Source organism: Carassius carassius, chromosome 43 (genome assembly GCF_963082965.1).
Source record: "Carassius carassius chromosome 43, fCarCar2.1, whole genome shotgun sequence".
Taxonomy (NCBI): domain Eukaryota; kingdom Metazoa; phylum Chordata; class Actinopteri; order Cypriniformes; family Cyprinidae; genus Carassius; species Carassius carassius.
In genome coordinates this window covers 16,493,671-16,515,076 of record NC_081797.1, presented here as the reverse complement: position 1 = coordinate 16,515,076, position 21,406 = coordinate 16,493,671, and the positions used below count along the sequence as shown (strand labels likewise).

Below are 21,406 nucleotides of genomic sequence, written 5' to 3'. Positions count from 1 at the left end.
GAAATGCGATGACAGAACCCCGCTACTTTTCTAGAGCAACCATGGGGTGTTATGGATCCCACTACACTCCAGCCTAAGTCTGTCTTGACTGCATATGGTTCATGATCCTTCCCTGATATCACTTGGGTTGGCTTTAGAGCTCTTGGACAATCAAAGCCAATGAGAAGCCCTACAGGACAATTCAACAACTCTGGCATCTTATCTGCAACACTGAGCAAGTGAATCCATCTCTGAGCCTTCTTGCAAGTAGGAATGCTATCTCGTTCCAAGGGAATGTATTCTCGAGTGTATACGGGTGGCAACTCGATGTACTCTTGCAGACTATAACCTCTCACTCTTAGTCCAACTGCTCTCTGACAATTCTCTATTGAAGCTCTATCAGTCATTGTGGACAGCTTTAATTTCACAGGTTCTGTCTTTGCTTGCAGTTTGTCACAGATGTCCTGACTGATAAATGTATTACTGCTCTGTGTGTCCAGTAATGCATAAGCTAGAATTTCTGTGCTGTCCTTAGTTGCACAAGAGAGCCAAACTGGAACTATCATCGAAGTGTGATTACCTTTATCGATCTCCACACTGCATAAGCTAGTTGAAACCCTTTCATCAGGTAACACTTCTGGCTTTCCTCCTTGAGAGCGTTCTTCATGAAGTGGAGAGGGGTGACTCTGCTTGCAGATGTTGCAAGTAGCTCGTTTTCTACAGTTTTTGGAGACATGGCCAACTCTGAGACAACCAAAGCACATCTTGTTGTTCATAACAAACCTTTTCTTCTCCTCAAGAGGCATTGCCGCAAACCTTTCACATTTGTATATAAAATGATTTTGCTGACAACAGACACATTCTATTTGTCTCTTATCTTGAGTGACAGAAGGGTTTAGTTTAGTGCCTTTCTCTCTTTCCAATGCACTCTTTGCAATGGGTTTAACATTTTGTGCCAGAGCACTGGCCTTGAGACGTTTCTGCTCCTTTCCAGGCCTTTCATCTGCATGTTTTAAAGCAAGTAGAGAGGAAACAGGATTACATGCAATGCGTGCCTCCTCTGCCACAAAGTCAGAAAAATCAGTGAAGCTTGGGTATGGCTTCTCTTCATCTAGTGCTTTAGTGACATACCTATTCCAGCGAGTTGTTATCCAGTCAGGAAGTTTCTGAAGCAATTTCTGGTTTTCTTCGCAATCGTCCAAAACCCTCAAACCATGTACATGAGGCATTGCATTTTTGCAAGAAATGAGGAAGTCACTAAACTCCCTTAGTTTCAGTGATTCTTTGGGTCCAAGTTTTGGCCAGTTATTAAGCTTTGCTCTGAACGCTCTTTGAACTACAAAGGGGTGTCCATAACGTTTGTTCAGGGCATCCCAAGCTTGTGTGTATGCATCCTCATCACTCCTATAAAATGTTCCCTCTAGTACACTAAGCGCATCTCCACTTATGTACCTTTTCAGATAGAACAACCGATATGCTGGGCTTGTACAGTTTGTTTCAATCAAAGCTTTAAAGCAGGTTCGCCATTCTGTGAACTTGAGTGGGTCACCCGTAAACGTGAATGGCTCTGGAGCTGGAAGTTTAGTCATTGCCAAGGATTCTTTTAGTGCTTTCACTAACAAGACCTCATCTACTTTGGTCTCTAGCTCATTTTCAGTGCAAGGTTGAGCTAAAGTTTCTTTCTTGATGCAAGAAGGGTTATTGTGGTGCAGTGGCAGCTGACTTGAAGGCATAGTGCTTTTTTCTTTAGAATCTTCTATTTCAGCATTTAATCTTGATTCCTCTTCTGCATACACAATATATTCAGCTTCCATTACTTCAAGATCTCTTTGCTCTTCCAGCATTTTTAACTTCTCTTGTTGAGCTAGTACCTCTTTTCTTTGAGCTGATATTTCTTGTTCTCTCTTTAGTTCAGCACGTTTTGCAGCTAAGCGTGCCGCTGCTTCTGCTCTTTTTATTGACATACTACTTCCATGTTGACTATCTCTTTCAGCTCTCGATACAGTTGAACCATAAATTGACCTGGCGTCATCTCTTTGCAGTAACTGAGTGAGTGTTTCTTTTACAGCTTCAGCATCAAACTCCTTTATGCCAACTTCTGCGCAACGTCCTTTCAGTAGTGCAGTTATTTCACTAGTAACTGAAGTGCAGCTATCCATTCTCCTCCTTATATCTTGAGATGGGACGTTCAGTGCACGAATACTCTCATATATTTGTTTTAACTCTGCTTCACGTTTCTCTGATGTCACCATCATACAGTGTTGGGAAGGTTACTTTGGAAATGTAATAGGTTACAGATTACAAGTTACCCTGTTTAAAATGTAATAGTAGTGTAACTTTTTCAATTACTTTATTAAAGTAATGTAACTAATTACTTTTGAGTACTTTTTGATTACTTTTCTAAATTTGTGAAAATTAAATAATAATAAATAAAATCATATACATCAACTCAAATACAGTTATCTAATAAGCATGTGACGTATTCTGTGTAATAAACTCCTGAAACATTGGTGTTTTTTTTAAACTGCTGTCTCTTTGTATATGATGTGATGATAGTTTTCTCAAAATAAGTAAAATGCACATGAAGTGACACAGAGCAGTTCTAGAAATTATGTTTATGTGTTCGTGTACTCCTATATTGAGATGGCAGAGGTTGAAAACACTGCGAGCTTCAGTAGGCCAATGTGTAGTAAATGAAACAATGTCTTTGCCATTAATTTACAGGAGGGGCGGACTGGGAAAAAATTCAGACTGGAAAATTCAAACTCATACAAACAAATTAATGGACAAAACTATTTATTTGTATGGACCTGACATAAAAAAGGTTTAAATCTTTAATTTGGGGACATGCAAAATAATTAAAAGTTCTCTCCTGAACTGCACCTTCACTTCCATTTTTCTCTTCAGTCTCTTTATTTTGCCCCATTATCCATCTCTCTCATGACTTTAATACTCAAGATTGAACAAAACTATACTATACAATACAATACTCTACAATACTACAATATCTTTATAGAAAAATCCTAATACTGTACACGAGTCATGTTTTTCCCTTACAAAAATTGACCATGCTTTTATTAGCCCATATAAAAGTACAATAACCTTGTTTTGTTTTTTGTTCTGCAAATGGATTTCTATTTATTTTTAAATAAATACATTTGTAAAATAATTTTTGGTTACCACATTTATACAATAGTAACCATGTTCTCTGGATTATTAGTAAAATAACAAAACTTTAATTTTCGTAAGGGTTGTGTTGTTGTCTGTCGTAGCTTCCACAAAAAATCTGATTATTTTTCAGCTAAATTACTACTGTAACATTACAACAGATAATAATGATGTCCTTTATATAGTATTTTGAGTGATGACTGATGAGCAACGTGCTGCTGCTTGATTAAATAAATAAAAAAAAACAAAGACAAAAGCATCTTTACAGATGAAACTGACCTGAAACCGTGAACAGTAGTTCTGCTTCTCGGCTCCAGCTGTGCGCTTCCACAGTGCACTCTTTTCTCTCTCTCGCATTGATTACTCGGAGTCTGATCCAAACCCTTTGGCGGAAGCGCGGAGAGCGCGCGAGTCACGAGATTTAATTATCAAATGGCGGATTCGCAAATGATCGCTTTATTACACTAGGCAGGCAATTATACAATAATGATATTAAAATAGCGGGCCAAATCGGCTGCCAGGCCACTGGGAATCGTCCCGGTTCTCCCGGTGTCCAGTCCGCGCCTGATTTCCACAGACACACAGAACGTGCAGGAGTCATATGTTGCATTTTTGGGGCTTAATATTCACAGACACTAGTCCATGTCATGTTTTGATTCAAGTGTACCCACCTACTTTTGATTTAGTCATCCAAAATGTGGCACATTCCGTCCGCGTTAGGCATTCCGTTTTAATGACTGGATTCTATGACTGTGTTTCCGCATCCCGGAAATTATTAGGGCGGTATGTCTCAGAATAGTCAGTGCAATTTGGGAAAGAAATCAGTTAAATCTGTATGTGGATGCGTGTAAATATTCAAATGTAATCCCCTTTGTAATCGTTAAAAATTTCATAAGTAACTGTAATTTAATTACTAATTTTTTCTTAGTAACTGTAACTAATTACAGTTACATTAATTTTGTAATTAGATTACGTAACGCCGTTACATGTAACTAGTTACTCCCCAACACTGCCATCATATCATCTAACCCGGTTTTAGAGCACTCTTCTTTCAGCTTGGATCTGATAAACTGAGCTTCAGCTTTGAAGTTTAAGTACGTGAGCATAAACTTCTGTTCTCTTCTTGCTAATTCGTCATGTCTCAACTCAAGCATTTTTTCAGTTGGACGCCTTTCTCTTTCTGATCGTCTAACTGCCTGCTCAACTCGTGAAGGTGACTCCTGGAATTTAGTCTTATTAACTTCCAGATCTGCATTAATTTCAGCTAAGCGTTCTTCATATTTTTCTCTGTCAATGGCATCAATCTCAGTTTCTAATTTCCCCTCTAATTGTGCTTTTTCTTCTTCAAGAGCTTGAATCACTTGGTCTAAGACACAGCTCTCTGATCTATCTTGATCCATGTTGGTAACTTGCTTTAAACTACACTATTATTCAGCTTTACCCTGCTAACAAGCTGTAATTCCATCCATGAGAAAATAGCACAATGTCAATTTTTAAACAAGTTACACACTATCAATTTAACTTGAAAGGTATGAAAAGCAAACATTTGTTAAAATCATTTGCTAACTATTTTAACTTGAATAAATGTTATTCAACCAAGAAATGAAAATTCAAGCTAAAAAGATACAGTCTGACCTGCAAATCCAAAGGTAGCAACTCTTATTGAAAGCTGAATTGTCCAAAAACATCGCAACGTTGCCGCCTTGTGGCTGTCATTCGTCACTGCAGCACTATTGTCTTGCGTTGCCCTTCCACACGGCAAGGAATGCAGTCACGCGAAATGCAATAGTTTCAATGCGACGAAATCGCGTAGAATGGCGGCGTCCTCACTTTACCCAACAGCTGCAGTTTTCCACCGAAGTCGACTGGACTATGCTCTTCACATCGAGGTCTGGCAATCTTTCCTTTTCCACGATGAACTCTTGCACTCGTCCAGGGGAAAGTAAACAGACGTTTTTTCACTATAACGGCTCCTGAATGTTTTTTCCAGACCAGAAAAATCACGCTTCAACTGATGCCTTCAAACTTTTAATGTCTTCCTTTCAGGAATCATGATATTCAATATCACAAAAATTGAATGGACACCGTGAAAAAACTGAAAAATAAACCAAAATTACAATCAAATTTGTTGAAGTGATTCTACCATGACATCACTCGAAACTGAAAACTGAAATCAATGTACACAGTACATCAAATTATAAATAAACAATAACCAAAATGCATACAAACATACCGTGTGCTTTCCAATCGGGACTCAGGAGACATTAGTAGACAATTTTGCTCGAACACTGTTTCTATTTTACCTCTTTCGATTTGTGTGCGACACCTCGTGTTTCTCTCTTATCTTTTTTCCTTTTCCGGTCAGCACGCAAAATATAAAATCACATGACCAATACGTCTTATATTACTCCTTTTCCCCCCTGGGGTGTCACTATTACCAAACTATCATGTAGATCAATACAATTTTCACACAAGTATTACCACAAAATTTATAAAACAAAACAAACAAACAAACCAAAAACCTTTCAAAGGTAAAAAATATCTGCGACATTTACATCCTGGATGTCGTGAGCCAGTTAATAGGAATTCGAAGCCGTTATGAGCGTGCTCTCGGTGGTCGCTAAGGTGTTCTGGGTGTCGTTAGCCAGTTACTAGGCGTTCTAAGCCGTTGTGAGCGTGTTCTCTGTGGTCGCTAAGTTGTTCTGGGTGTCGTTAGCCAGTTACTAGGCGTTCAAAGCCGTTGTGAGCGTGCTCTCGGTGGTCGCTAAGGTATCCTGGGTGTCGTGAGCCAGTTACTAGGCGTTCGAAGCGGTTGTGAGCGTGCTCTCGGTGGTCGCTAAGGTATTCTGGGTGTCGTGAGCCAGTTACTAGGCGTTCGAAGCGGTTGTGAGCGTGCTCTCGGTGGTCGCTAAGGTATTCTGGGTGTCGTTAGCTAGGTTACTAGGCGTTCGAAGCGGTTGTGAGCGTTCTCTCGGTGGTCGCTAAGGTATCCTGGGTGTCGTAAACCAGTTACTAGGCGTTCGAAGCCATTGTGAGCGTGCTCTCGTGGTCGCTAAGGTGTTCTGGGTGTCGTTAGCCAGTTACTAGGCATTCAAAGCGGTTGTGAGCGTGCTCACGGTGGTCGCTAAGGTATTCTGGGTGTTGTTAGCCAGTTACTAGGCGTTCGAAGCCATTGTGAGCGTGTTCTCGGTGGTCGCTAAGGTGTTCTGGGTATCGTTAGCCAGTTACTAGGCATTCGAAGCCGTTGTGAGCGTGCTCTCGGTGGTCGCTAAGGTGTTCTGGGTGTTGTTAGCCAGTTCCTAGGCTTTAGAAGCAGTTGTGAGCGTGCTCGGTGGTCGCTAAGGTGTTCTGTGTGTCGCTAGTCAGTTACTAGCCGTTCGAAGCCGTTATGATCTGGGTGGTTGCAAGGGAGTTATGAATGGTTGCTAGAATGTGCTTGCTTGTTGCCAGGGTGTTCTGCCTGGTTGCTAGGGTGTTGTTAACTGGCACTTGGGTGTTCTGAGTAATTTCACCTATCTCTACAGTGTTCTGGCTGGTTGCTCTGGTGATCTGGTTGATTTCTGGGGTGTCACTAGGTGGTTACTAGGGCGTTATGGGTGGTCGCTAAGGTATTCTGGGTGTCGTGAGCCAGTTACTAGGCGTTCAAAGCCGTTGTGAGCGTGTTCTCTGTGGTCGCTAAGGTATCCTGGGTGTCGTGAGCCAGTTAATAGGAATTCGAAGCCGTTATGAGCGTGCTCTCGGTGGTCGCTAAGGTGTTCTGGGTGTCGTTAGCCAGTTACTAGGCGTTCGAAGCGGTTATGAGCGTGCTCTCGGTGGTCGCTAAGGTATTCTGGGTGTCATGAGCCAGTTACTAGGCGTTCGAAGCGGTTGTGAGCGTGCTCTCGGTGGTCGCTAAGGTATTCTGGGTTTTGTTAGCTAGGTTACTAGGCGTTCGAAGCGGTTGTGAGCGTGCTCTCGGTGGTCGCTAAGGTATCCTGGGTGTCGTAAACCAGTTACTAGGCGTTCGAAGCCATTGTGAGCGTGCTCTCGTGGTCGCTAAGGTGTTCTGGGTGTCGTTAGCCAGTTACTAGGCATTCAAAGCGGTTGTGAGCGTGCTCACGGTGGTCGCTAAGGTATTCTGGGTGTTGTAAGCCAGTTACTAGGCGTTCGAAGCCATTGTGAGCGTGTTCTCGGTGGTCGCTAAGGTGTTCTGGGTATCGTTAGCCAGTTACTAGGCATTCGAAGCCGTTGTGAACGTGCTCTCGGTGGTCGCTAAGGTGTTCTGGGTGTTGTTAGCCAGTTCCTAGGCTTTAGAAGCAGTTGTGAGCGTGCTCGGTGGTCGCTAAGGTGTTCTGTGTGTCGCTAGTCAGTTACTAGCCGTTCGAAGCCGTTATGATCTGGGTGGTTGCAAGGGAGTTATGAATGGTTGCTAGAATGTGCTTGCTTGTTGCCAGGGTGTTCTGCCTAGTTGCTAGGGTGTTGTTAACTGGCACTTGGGTGTTCTGAGTAATTTCCCCTATCTCTACAGTGTTCTGGCTGGTTGCTCTGGTGATCTGGTTGATTTCTGGGGTGTCACTAGGTGGTTACTAGGGCGTTATGGGTGGTTGTTAGGGTCTACTGGCTGGATGCTAGGGTGTTCTGGGTAATTGCCCCTATCTCCACAGTTTTCTGCATGGTTTTTATGGTGAGCTTGGTGATTTATGGGGTGTCTTGGGTGGTTTCTTGGGCGATAACTTCTAGGTTGTTTTGCTTGATGGATGCCAGGAAGATTTGGGCAGTTGCTATGGTGTACTGGCTGGTCGATAGGGTGCTGTTAACTGGTTGCTTGGTTATTCTGAGTAATTGCTGCAATCTCTACAGTGTTCTGGCTGGTTGCTTTGGTGATCTGGGTGATTTCAAGGGTGTCACTGGTTGCTAGGGTGTTCTGGATAAATGGTTCTAACTCTAGTTTTCTGGATGGTTGTTATGGTGATATTAGTGATTTCTAGGGTATTCAGGGTAATCTCTAGGACGTGGCCAGGGTGTTCTGGATGGTTGTTAGGATAATATTGGGTGTTGCTAGGGAGTTCTGGATGATTGGTTGCTAAGATGTGTCCATGTGGATACTAGGGTGTTCTGGCTGCTATAGGTGTCTCTGTAATAGTCTGCCTTCTAGATGTTCCTCCTCCATTATCAGCAAGATTTTTTTTTCACGACATCAAGCCTTTTTTATGTTTTCCACCCATGTCATTCCTGAAAATGCAAGATTGTCCTTTACTGTCACTCCGATAGATGTTCATACGAAGGACATTCATAGCACTATAGGAAAACATCATTCATGTTTATGGGACTGAAAAAACAACTTAAAGTGATTGTGGAAGTGTGCCTGTAATTGCTCTGCTATTCGATCACAGAAACTCATTTTCCAACCTGAAGTTCCAGATGATCTATGGAATTAGATGGGGTTTTTTTTTAGTTATAGGCAATTGATTACATAATTTGTGAGTAAGGACATGACAGGAGGCATTTTTTTTTGAATGGGAAGTGGCCAGGAAGAGACATTTTTAATGCACCTGTCACTCTTTGAAGAATGACTCACTCTGTGTTTACCGCTGCCCTCTGGTGACTAACGTAACCCTCTCGAACACACACACACACTTGCAAACACACACTTACTTGGCTTCCCATCTCTGCTTTCTCTTCACTTCATCTGGATTAAGACTGGAACATCTAGACACTCTCTCCTAAACCGTCCATGGGAAACACATGGGAATTCAGTGGAATTGATAGGCGATGCAGAGAAGATTTATTACATTGTTGTTGTTGTTTTTTGTTGTTTTTTTGCGCAGTGCGGTAGATTAGCTCCTGGCTGATTTCTCTTCCCTCACCTCTGCCTCTTTTAACCCTAACTACCCCCCACAGCGCTGACCAATAGGAGCGTCTTTGCTCCACCTTTGCCATATTTATTGTTTTCCTTCGCAATCCTCTTAATGGCACTGAGAGTGTGCGTCAAACAAGTTGCTGTAAAATCCATCGTTACTTCATTTGCTGGAAGCATTTGTCAAGGTTATAGATGTGTTGAGTGATGAAGAGTCTGCTGTTGGAAAGACCAGCTTTATGTGTTTTGGATGCTGGCAGGGGCACAAATACTCATTTGTCTGGGGGTTTGCAACATAAACCTCAGCCACTTGTATAAAAAACATGAAAAACATTAAAGATGAAAGAATACCATGTGTAAATAATATTGTTAATAAAATTCAATTAAAATGAACATATTCTAACATACAATATTAAAATTAAGATGACATATTATTGCTATATTAGGTTTTTATATTGTAACATTAATATTAATAATATTTTAGAATATTAACATTAACATATTAGATATAATATATGAATAATATAACTGTTAAATTTAATACTTATTTATTATGTTAATTTTAATATTTTATGGTAGCCTCTAAACCCTTTAAGCAGAATATGTATGCTAGAAGTATAATATAGCTCTTATAATATTGTACAAATATATCAGTTTATTTTATTGTATATTATGTAATGTTGTCATTTGTATGTTATTGTTGATATAATTTTGTACATTGTATTAGGATATGTAAATAAATATTAGAAATAAATTACAAGGAATAAACATTATATGTAGCATATGAAATATAATATCGCTCTTATATAATTGTATAATATTTATTTATTATTATTATTATTATTATTATTAATATATTTTGCTTAAGTGCATAAAAATGCTAGGAATCATATACAATATATAAAATATTTGTCATATTTTAACATACATACGTGTGTGGGTGTGTGTTTATAATATTAATAATATTTTATACACAGTACATGATTTTATTTTATTTTTTACTTACTTAATACATTTTCTTTACAAAGTTTTAAAAACTGGAAAAAGCCAGGCTCATGTCTTAAAGATGGTCAATAAATCCCTTGGGCACAATTGTGTGCTCTGCTTCATTTTCAGTGTTATGTCTTTAAAATATTCAGTAGGATGCTTGGAGCCTCGGACTAAATCAGCACACATTCCTCAGTGTCTGCAGAACAGAAAGCTGTCACAATTTAAATGAGCTTCCACTTTGTTGCAGAATGAGCTACAGGCATCTAGTTGGGATGTGATTATTTTCACATGCTCTGCATATAACCACATTATGGTTTGTGTAATTTTTTGTACATTTTTGGTTATTATTTAGGTTTAAGCATGATAAAATATGATGTTGTGCTTTCTTTCATGTGGCGCCCCCTTCAGGTTCAACCTAACACCTTCACCAAAAAGTCCAGTTGAGTTGTTCTGATTCAAGAACCGCACCAGAACTAACTAACTTCGGGCAGAAGATAGAAATTAGAATAGAATTTAATAATATTCCACCACATCAAAGTGTCTGTTATCAGAATCACCACGAGGGAGCTAGAAACTGCGTTTTAGCTGTATATTCATCCTTCAGATCCCTTCATGCCAGCTTTATCTCCAACATCCATTGTTTCTCATCTTCCCACCATTTATGAAAAGCTATTGTGTTTACCCAGACTTCCCAGGCTGCCTGGAAGCCAAAGTGACATGAACAGTATCTCAGAAGGATTATTACTGCATGGAGGATATGATCTGAACAATGTGCGTTCAAATCGTTTGGCCCCGAGCTCTTGCGGCTAATTAAAAGTGGTTAATTAATCTACTGTCACCCTCTGTAGGGTGATGAATTCGAGTCTCTAGCTAACATTGCTAACTCTAACACTGTGTTTAACACTGAACACCATGTTTCAGTTAGGGTTTATTGATTAAAATCAGTGTCATTTAGTATTAAACTTTTGAAGTTTATATTATTTCAAACTGGCTTTTTATATATAGTATTTTTAGGCAATTACTTTTTAGTCATATGTGCTTGTTATTTTTATAACTTTTTATTTTTAAATATTGCTATTTAGGTTCGATTTATATTTCAGGTTAAGTTTTAGTTTTTGTATATCTATCTTTTTTGTTTAAACTTAAAATTATTATTATTTATTACTGATTAAAATAAGTGTTATTTTAGTATTGTTTATAAAATATTATAGTTTTATTGATTTTATTAGTATTACCATTGATGTTTAATTTATACTTATTTTTTAGTTTTCTTTTATTTTCAGTTAATTTTTTTTTAGCTTAAACTGATTAATTCAGTGCTATTTCAGTATTGCTATTTGTGATATATATATATATAGTTGTTTAATATTTTGAGTAAGCTTTTTTATATTTTCCATTTTCATTTTGTATTTTAGCTTACGTTTTTGTAATTTTGTTACATGCCTTTTTTGGTTTAAATTGTATATTAAAATTTAGATTGAATTTTTTTTTTTCAGTTCAGGATTTAGTTTTATTTTTTTATTTAGTTTTTAGTTTAGTTTTTAGTTTTTTATTTAGTAATTTCTTTAGTAATTTTCGGCATAAACGTATCATTTTCATTACTGATATTCAAGTTGGTCATCTAATATTTATATTTTATTTCATTTAAACTTCATTCATGTGTAAAATATTTTTAGTTTTAGTTTGATAACCCTTATTAAAAATTACATTATATTTAACCCCCGATGATTGTAATCATACTTGGATGGTACATAGTAAAATGCATTGAGCATATGGAGTGTGATTTCAGACAGTTATAGTTTTTGAAACCAAATTCACTGTATTCCCACTCGATTTTGACCCAGCCAGGCCCTTGTGTGTTCCTATCCGTCAAACTTTCCCTCCAAGCTTTAAATCGAAACAGGTCAACCTTCAACATTCATGTCTTTTGGATTTCCATGCAGCCTCCTCAAAGTCAGTGTACGTTTGCTCTCCTCTCAGTCTTCTGGACAGCAGAAACCCCAAATCACTGTTCAGCGGTCTCAGAGTCTAGATGTGGATTTTAATGAAAGGCAGAAAGAAGTGCAAGCTGAAGTACAGATTCATCTTCAAGCACATATCTGCTTTAAAAGACTGATGCAGCATCATTGATGTCACTACGCTTGTAAAACCAATGCATCTTCTTCAACCTGATTCTACCGACCCAAGCTGTGATTTGATTGGACGTCGTGGAAATCCGTCATCACCTCAAAAATCAGTACAATGGCAGAATCATCCAGTATTTATTTCCTGTAGATGGTGGGTGTAAGATAAACCCAGAAACAAGCTGATGGAAAGAAGATCCCTAGTGGAATTGGGGCTAAAAATAATAATAATGACTAAATCATTTCCCTTTGAGCTATCGACAGGCCAGTAAGCACAAAATGAGTCTTCTCCAGATCAATTGCTTAATTGCTTTTCAGAGCAGCTGCCGTATAAGAGCTGACGGGACAAAATTCTGTCTAGTAAGACCAGCTTGTCCAATACTGGTGAAAACACAAATCGAAAAGGGGCAACAATCGAGTGCATAAACTTCATTAGTTACCCTCTGCTTTGAACTAGACGTTTCTACAATATTGACGTTTTTGTGAGTCTTAATGAACGAGTGAATAAACCACGGACGACAGCGCACATACACACGCAAAGACATTTTTTGGTTTTGAATAATTTAAAGCTCCTCAAGTGGGCTCTGACAGAGTTTAATGCATTGTAAGTCTGAATACTTCCTTTCTAAGATGTGTACACTTACGAAAATGTAACCATGGATTTATTACAGTAAAAGTGCTCTTTGGTGTATTGGTTGCCATTTGTATAACCACAGTTTTACTACAGATACCATGTTTTAAACTATGGTTAGTGTAGCAAAACTATGGTTAATTTGTGGATAGCATGGTTTACCTGTAGTAACCATGGGTTTTGGGATTTGTTTGTAGTAAAACCAGTTATTTTTCCATAGGGCAAGATGACTTTCAGTCCAGTTGGATTGGATTGTATTCATCTTCGAGAAGATGATGGCGGACAAGTCAAAGAAATGCTGTGGGATGAAAGTAAAACAATAATAGTAAGCTTAGCAACATTAGCTTAGCAACATGCTAACATCAGACTCTATTGGAATCAATGTGAGTAAAGGTATGGCCACATTAGTGACATTTCTGTCCAATTTTTATAGGGGAAAAAAAAAAAGATGTTGTTACTGGTGTAGTAAAAGATGAAGCACAGCTCACACAAAAGTCAAAATAAACACCAGCTTGAACTCTTTGCAAAGTCTTTGTGGGGAAATCTTTTCGCCTCAAGAGTGGAATTCCCAATTGCGTGGATTCCTGTTGAAATGATTTGATTTTAACTGTGAAATTTTGCCACGCTATTGTATGTGTGCACCTTGACTTCTAAATGTTTCAAAGTCACTATTCAGGGTATTTTGCTTAAAGTAGTGCCACCTAAGACAGCAAGGTAGTTTAAGGTTTTGGAATAGACATATTAACTTGATCATAGCCTAAACTGTACATTTTAAAAGCATATGCTTCATTTTAGCTTCGAAGCTAATGCATATGGACTAATTGGCACGTTTTTAGAGAATATACCTTGTATTATACGTTTTTTTATTGAACGTATTTTTATCACCCCATTGGCTAATCAATTTTATTGTGTGTTTCTAACTATTTAATGAGGTTTGGGAATAAAACAAGAAGAAGGAAAAACACCTCATAATTAAAATATATTTTCTGAAATCAAGTATTATCTTACACAGTTTCTTGGATATTTAGCTACTTTTACTGGACAAATAGGACCAAAAATGTGATTATTATCAGAAATTATATTAAAAAAAACAATTATCAGTTGGTATGTTAATTCAGTCAAAAACAAGTTATTTAAAAACCAATCCGTTTTTATTTAGCTGTCTGACCTAAAATGACATTTGGAATCACTAGACTAAATGAGAGATGATATTCTCTTGGAATCTGTCGTTTGCTCATGCTGCCTTTAGGAACACATGGCAAAGCTTGGTTTTATAAAATCTTGGATTTCTTTTCCCAAATGCTCCCCCAGAGACTTTTGCTTACTAGACTGTTATGCGCTTCTGTTTGGTGATTCAGAGCAGCTCAGGGCCGAGCGCCGTAATAGACTTGAGGAGCGTCCAGCAAATGTGACTCACTTTCCATCATGATATTGACTCATTTAGTGCCTCTTAAATGCGTTCTTTTCAGTTTCCTTAACATATTTGAGGATATTTTGCTGTTGTGGTTGAATTGAACAGATAAATCCATGCATTTGAGCCTGATATCATACAATATCCTTCTGTGAGTATGAAAAGAATCTCAAATCTGTGTGGTAAAGACTTTTAGCTTTCACAAAGCCCTTTAATAAAATGCCAATGGCATCAAATTAAATTAAATAACACCATAAATGCAATCTATAATGCAACCCGCAGGAAAGGTTGTGACAGCCACTTTGTGCTTTATTGCTCTCAAGCTTCACTGAACAATATCATCATCCAGACTCTTAACTTCAAGCGCTTCGTATAGCAGACAGTGCACATTTCTGCCATATATTCTGAGTATATGATGTACAAACCTTAAAGGGATATTTCATCCAAAAATGAAAATCACCCCATGATTTACAAAACCGTCCTAGGTGTATATGACTTTCTTCTTTCAGACGAATATAATCAGAGTTATATAAAAAAAATGTCCTTGCTTTTCCAAGCTTTATAATGGCAGTGAATGGCTGTTGAGATTTTGAAGTCCAATAAAGTGCATCCATCCATTATAAAAAGTGCTCCACACGGTGGAAGTTTTCCCTTGCTTTAAAAAAATCTTGGATAAGCTGAGGTAGATTTTTATCCCTGAGAAAATTGTAATTATAATTAAATTTATTTAAAGAAAGAGCTATTTGTTCAATAAACCACTATTTTAAAAAAAAGAAGCAATTTAATGTTTCGTTTTTTCCCCTTGCTTTACTAATACTGACCCATGACGTCAAAACCGAGGTACGCACCGAACCGTCATGTTTGTGTACCGTTTCACTCCTACTTTTTATGATGGATGGATGCATTTTTTGGGCTTCAAAGTCTCAACAGCCATTCACTGCCATTATAAAGCATGGAAGAGCCAGGACAATCATGGGGTAATTTTTATTTTTGGGTGAACTATCCCTTTAAAGTGCTGTATATTATACATGAGGACTTACAAACCCGATTCCAAAAAAGTGACACTGTACAAATTGTGATTAAAAAAGGGATGGAATAATTTACAAATCTCATAGACGTATATTTTATTCACAATAGAATATAGATAACATGTCAACTGTTGAAAGTGAGACATTTTGAAATGTCATGCCAAATATTGGCTCAATTTGGATTTCATGAGAGCTACACATTACAAAAAAGTTGGGACAGGTAGCAATAAGAGGCCGGAAAAGTTAATTGGACATATAAGGAACAGCTGGAGGACCAATTTACAACTTATTAGGTCAACTGGCAACATGATTGGGGATAATAAGAGCCTCTCAGAGTGTCAGTGTCTCTCAGAAGTCAAGATGGGCAGAGGATCACCAATTCCCCCAATGCTGCGGCGAAAAATAGTGGAGCAATATCAGAAAGGAGTTTCTCAGAGAAAAATTGCAAAGAGTTTGAAGTTATCATCATCTACAGAGCATAATATCATCCAAAGATTCAGAGAATCTGGTACAATCTCTGTGTGTAAGGGTCAAGGCCGGAAAACCATACTGGATGCCCGTGATCTTCGGGCCCTTAGACGGCACTGCATCACATGCAGGAATGCTACTGTAATGGAAATCACAACATGGGCTCAGGAATACTTCCAGAAAACATTGTCGGTGAACACAATCCACCGTGCCATTCGCCGTTGCCGGCTAAAACTCTATAGGTCAAAAAAGAAGCCATATCTAAACATGATCCATGTTTAACATGATCCAAGATCCTCTGATGGTATGGGGTTGCATGAGTGCATGTGGCATGGACAGCTTACACATCTGGAAAGGCACCATCAATGCTGAAAGGTATATCCAAGTTTTAGAACAACATATGCTCCCATCCAGACGTCGTCTCTTTCAGGGAAGACCTTGAATTTTCCATCATGACAATGCCAGACCACATACTGCATCAATTACAACATCATGTCTGTGTAGAAGAAGGATCCGGGTACTGAAATGGCCAGCCTGCAGTCCAGATCTTTCACCCATAGAAAACATTTGGTGGATCATAAAGAGGAAGATGCGACAAAGAAGACCTAAGACAGTTGAGCAACTAGAAGCCTGTATTAGACAAGAATGGGGCAACATTCCTATTCCTAAACTTGAGCAACTTGTCTCCTCAGTCCTCAGACGTTTGCAGACTGTTATAAAAAGAAGAGGGGATGCCACACAGTGGTGAACATGGCCTTGTCCCAACTTTTTTGAGATGCCATGAAAATTAGAATCATCTTATTTTTCCCTTAAAATGATACATTTCCTCAGATTAAACATTAGATATGTCATCTATGTTGTATTCTGAATAAAATATTGAAATTTGAAACTTCCACATTATTGCAATCTGTTTTTATTCACAATTTGTACAGTGTCCCAACTTTTTTTGTTATCGGGTTTGTACGTACTAGCTTCACATTGCAACATAGGAGATAATTCACAACACAGGACACAAGGAGAACAGTTTCTGCTCATGCACCTCATCTTTTGTTTAATTACAGTGTATTGCGGCACTATAGTTGTTCATTGTGTTCATGTGACCTTGTCCCACCCTTATAAAAGTCAAGCCCACCCCTCCCTCGCTGGATCTCTCTGTCCTCTGGTGGAAACAGCACAAGGTCTTCTTCTCTCAGCAGCATTGCAGGACCCCTGCGCCCATGTTGGTCACAGGGGATAGAGGTTCATTAGTGGCCGGGATAAGAGATGATACAGGCCATCAGGGATTTGTAAGGGTCACAACCGCCCTCTTATGCTGAATGTGCTTACATTAATGCAAGGCTGCATTTATAAACAATCGACCACTCTATAATGTTGCAAACTATTCTTAGCTATTCATTTAAAATATGTAATATGTATTGGCAGAGGGGGGGTTTGGGGGGTTTTTAAACCATAGATTTATTTTTAATTCATGTGAATGTTTATCACACGCTCATGGCTATTCAGTTCGTAGGGATAAACAATATCTGCATTATCTTGCTTCAGTTCATAATTCAAAACCATTATAATGCAATGTGTACCGTAACATTGTAACGTAGTCACAACACTTATTTGTAATAATTGTAATAATTATAACATTTAAATGCAATACTAATAATAAAAATAATAGTAAAATAATGTTAATTTATGTTATTTTATTATATATTATAATAGATGGAAGTATATATATATATATTTTAAAATATATTTATATATAAAATAGTTATATTTACATATAAAATACATTTCACACACACACTCAAATATAAATAAACAAAACACACAAATAAATATACAAATATAAGTATTTTCAAATATATACATGTATTTGTGTGTATTTATATATACATAAATATACACAGTACATATATTATGTAAACACAAACTTTTATTTTGGAAGCAATTAATTGTTTGATAGCCCTAATTATTTTATTTAAAATATTAATATAAAATATTAATAAATAATAAAAATGTATTACAAATTTTGTTCAATGCCTATTAATAATATTATATTACATTATATATTTATATTTATTTATTTATTTTGTTATTATACCGTATGTTCAATAGAAGTGCCACAATATGGTCACCTTTTTAACCTCACAAGTGTGGAGGTAATAATTTACAATATGTATCTTTATATCTAATTATGTCAATTTATTATTTATTAATGAATTATCATTTATTATTATTTTTAAACAATAAAATGATATTCATATACATACAATGTGATGTGTTTCCAGCTGAACCAGTATATTCAGTGGTATCTAATGTTTAGAAATTTAATAAATAATGTCCGCCTGCTGATGGGTTTGTTTTTGCAGAACTTTGTATCAGCTCCACTATTTTCGACATCTCTGTTTGTCACTCAGGAGGACTAGCACATGTCACGGCCCTTAGGAGCCACTGTGGATGGCAGGTTAGGTAATGAGCGCTCCTCTCATTCTCTTGATTAACTCCGTGTCCTTCACAGTCTCCTTCTGGCCGTTCTCTCCTGTATGTTTTGCCTGTTCTGCTGTCTCTCGCTGTTTCTGCTGAGGTCTCTCTCTATGGAGGACGTTGGCTACAGGCTACGTCATTTATTTCTCATGTTTGCAGCTAATGATAATGACATGCCAACTAGATCCCAGCAGCAGCCCTGCATTGCATTAAATACTGTACCGTTCGTATTAGATTTTATCAGAAGCAAATCATATCTACTAATCATGTTTTATTTGCCATATTAATGATTTTATGGTTCTATAAATTTGTTACAGTCTGTGCTGGAAGGATACAGCAGCTGAATTGTGCATTCTGGAGAGCTGACTGTGGTGCCACACAGAGGCACAGGTGTCAAGGGCAATTTATCTTGCTTCCATGCATTGTTTTTGCAGAGAAGTGTCAGGCAGGCTGACTGGGCATCGCTGCCATTAGGAGCCCAGCGTGAAAATGTGAGGTCTGACTCTATAACCGCAGATGCAGAACAGCAGTGGACACTGGAGAGCTGTAGGGGGCGCTGTCTACAACAGACCACACTGGAGGGCAATAGAAAAATCTTCAGTTTGTGCTTTGGTCTGGTGCAGCAAAAGATTAAGAAACACATGAAATTGCTACAGTGCCTGGTTTAAAAGAAAACGAATAGAACTTGAAGCAGGAAGATTTAAAAAAGAGAGTAAATCTATTGTATATTGATTATTTAAGGACAGGTGTACCCCTCCCTCTTTTAAATGAGAAACATAACCTGAGGTGGTCTGTAAGTCTCTTTGCTTGGTTTCCTGGCTCTGTTGCAGATAACATCTTAAGTGGAGGGCCGCACAGTGAGAGCAGAAAGAATCAGAGGAAGTTGTCAGTGTAGTGCAGGCAGTGAGTGAGGCTTTCCTGTGGGAGTCGTGTGGTCACAAACAGATGAGGTGTCTGATTTACTCCACAGATTTAAAATGAAAATACATTTCTATTATGTAAAGGTATTAAAGTAAAAGATCGATCTATCTATCTATATATCTATCTATCTGTCTGTCTGTCTGTCTGTCTGTCCTCTGTCTATCTATCTATCTGTCTATCTATCTGTCTGTCTGTCTGTCTGTCTGTCCTCTGTCTATCTATCTATCTATCTGTCTGTCTGTCTGTCTGTCATCTATCTATCTATCTATCTATCTATCTATCTATCTATCTATCTATCTATCTATCTATCTATCTGTCTGTCTGTCTGTCTGTCTGTCTGTCTGTCTGTCTGTCATCTATCTGTCTGTCTGTCTGTCTGTCTGTCTGTCTGTCTATCTGTCTGTCTGTCTGTCTGTCTGTCTGTCTGTCATCTATCTATCTATCTATCTATCTATCTATCTATCTATCTATCTATCTATCATCTATCTATCTATCTATCTATCTATCTATCTATGTCTGTCTGTCTGTCTGTCTGTCTGTCTGTCTGTCTGTCTATCTATCTATCTATCTATCTATCTATCTATCTATCTATCTATCTATCTATCTATCTGTCTGTCTGTCTGTCTGTCTGTCTGTCTATCTGTCTATCAAATACATCAGTATATCTGGTCAGTGAAAAAGGTCTCTATCTTTTCGATGCTGTTTGGTTTGCTGGATTTACGTGAAATGTTGTGCTCTAATAACTCCCTCCATTCACAATACCCAGTTTTTAAAGCCACCTCACCTTAATGTTTTTTTATAACAACACGGCAGTGGAACATCCCAGAGAGGGATGCTGCTGTGCTCTCTCTCATGTTTCCACCCCTGGAGAGATGCGGTGGAAGTGTCCAGCAGACAGACATGTCACTGCTGTGCTGCTGAGGGAAGGAGAGCAGAGCCGAGCCGCTGCCGTTGCACGGAGTCTCTGCTGCACAGGGCTTGAGCACGACATCCCGCCCTCTGCCTCCCCGCAGGTGTACCAACACACCCCTCAACGGATTCATACACAGGGACTGCTCCGAATACACCCGATTCCTGCGGGACAGACGTGTCACATTCAGAGATTTTGTGAAATGTATTCGCTTCATCAGGAATAAGAGGAGACCGCTGGCGAACTTTACGCTCATCTGACATGATGTTGCTCATCTTTATAAGAGACCACAACGCGCTTTAGCCCAACACACGGGCCAGAGGAGACGAAAAACGAGGATTTTATCTCTTCTGGGTCGATCAAGCCTGTATTACCCTGTTTTTTTAATTTATTTCTTTGAGGCGACAACATTTAGCCTCAACTTGCTTCAGCGCGAGCAGCTAAAGGAACAAAATGTCTGCCCGGGCTGCTTCTAATAAGGTTTGTGATGTTTTAATAACGTTTTACATACATTGCCAGCAGTTGTTAGAGCTAAAATATGGAATATAATTAAACTAGAGCTTAAAATGTGTGTGATAGATGCCTGCGGTCATAAATGTGGGCGCGCGTTTAGCCTCAGCTAACGGAGATTCCTCAACTTATGCTAACACGCTAACGCTAGTCGAAATGTGAGGTAGTTTACAGCTTTAATTTAACACACAACGCTTTGGTTTTCCATTTAACCTTTCTATTATAACTATAAACCCTCTTCTTTTGTTATTTAGTCTTTTGTGGTTTAATTGTATCGAGTTTGTTTGTGTGACAGTGACATAAATATGCGGTTAAGAGGAGACCGCTGGTTATGTGTTTAGCTGAAGTGGTTTCCAAAGTCTGTTGGTTTCATGAAGCTTTTAAATATTGGATTTTAAACATTTTGAGTTTTATAGTGATCATTTTGACTGTCGTCTCAGCTTTTAAACCAACAGCTGACAGAGCCTTGCAATCACAGTATCGCGAGTTATGAGAAAATATGTCAGAGAAGGGAAAGTGCTTATGTCAAATCTCCTTAAGTGGTTATGAAAAGTGTTATGTAAAAATTCGCTGTATTTCAGGATTTATATGTTTCAGTGTATTTTATAACTGTTCGTAAGTCTGTGTGTGAGCTGGATATTTATTGATGGTGTCAAAAGTGCGGGTTTGGACGCGTCTCATAGCAAACAAACACAGCTGCTGTTCACAGGATGGTTTTGCTTTTATTTGAACTTTAAGTTATCCTGTCAGCTTTCATTTAAAGCCCATAGAAACATTAGGGCAGGACATGTTAAAGAGTTGAGCTGTCAGACTGATTCAGTTTCTGATGGGCGGGTCTATCCAGTGACACCTGTTGAAGCTCCTCCCACAACAGGTGAGCTTCGTGAAACAGGTGGAGCATCTCAGGAATGTGACTCTGCAGCACTTCCTCTCTGTCATGACTCACAGGTTGCTTT

At 38.4% G+C, this 21,406-nt stretch overlaps 1 protein-coding gene across 14 annotated transcripts in view; it reads left to right on the top strand.

Annotated features, from left to right (window-relative positions):
- LOC132124979 (tight junction protein ZO-1-like) overlaps positions 1-21,406 on the top strand; it is a 158,304-nt gene that overhangs the window by 52,698 nt on the left and 84,200 nt on the right. The window contains exon 1 of one of the 14 annotated variants that reach the window (XM_059536165.1): positions 19,972-20,420. The exons of the other annotated variants lie outside the window; for them this stretch is intronic. Within the exon in view, the coding sequence (XP_059392148.1) occupies positions 20,394-20,420 (27 nt within the window). The 5' untranslated portion in view covers positions 19,972-20,393. Of the gene's footprint in view, positions 1-19,971; positions 20,421-21,406 lie in introns of those variants that run through there. 14 annotated transcript variants of the gene reach the window in all.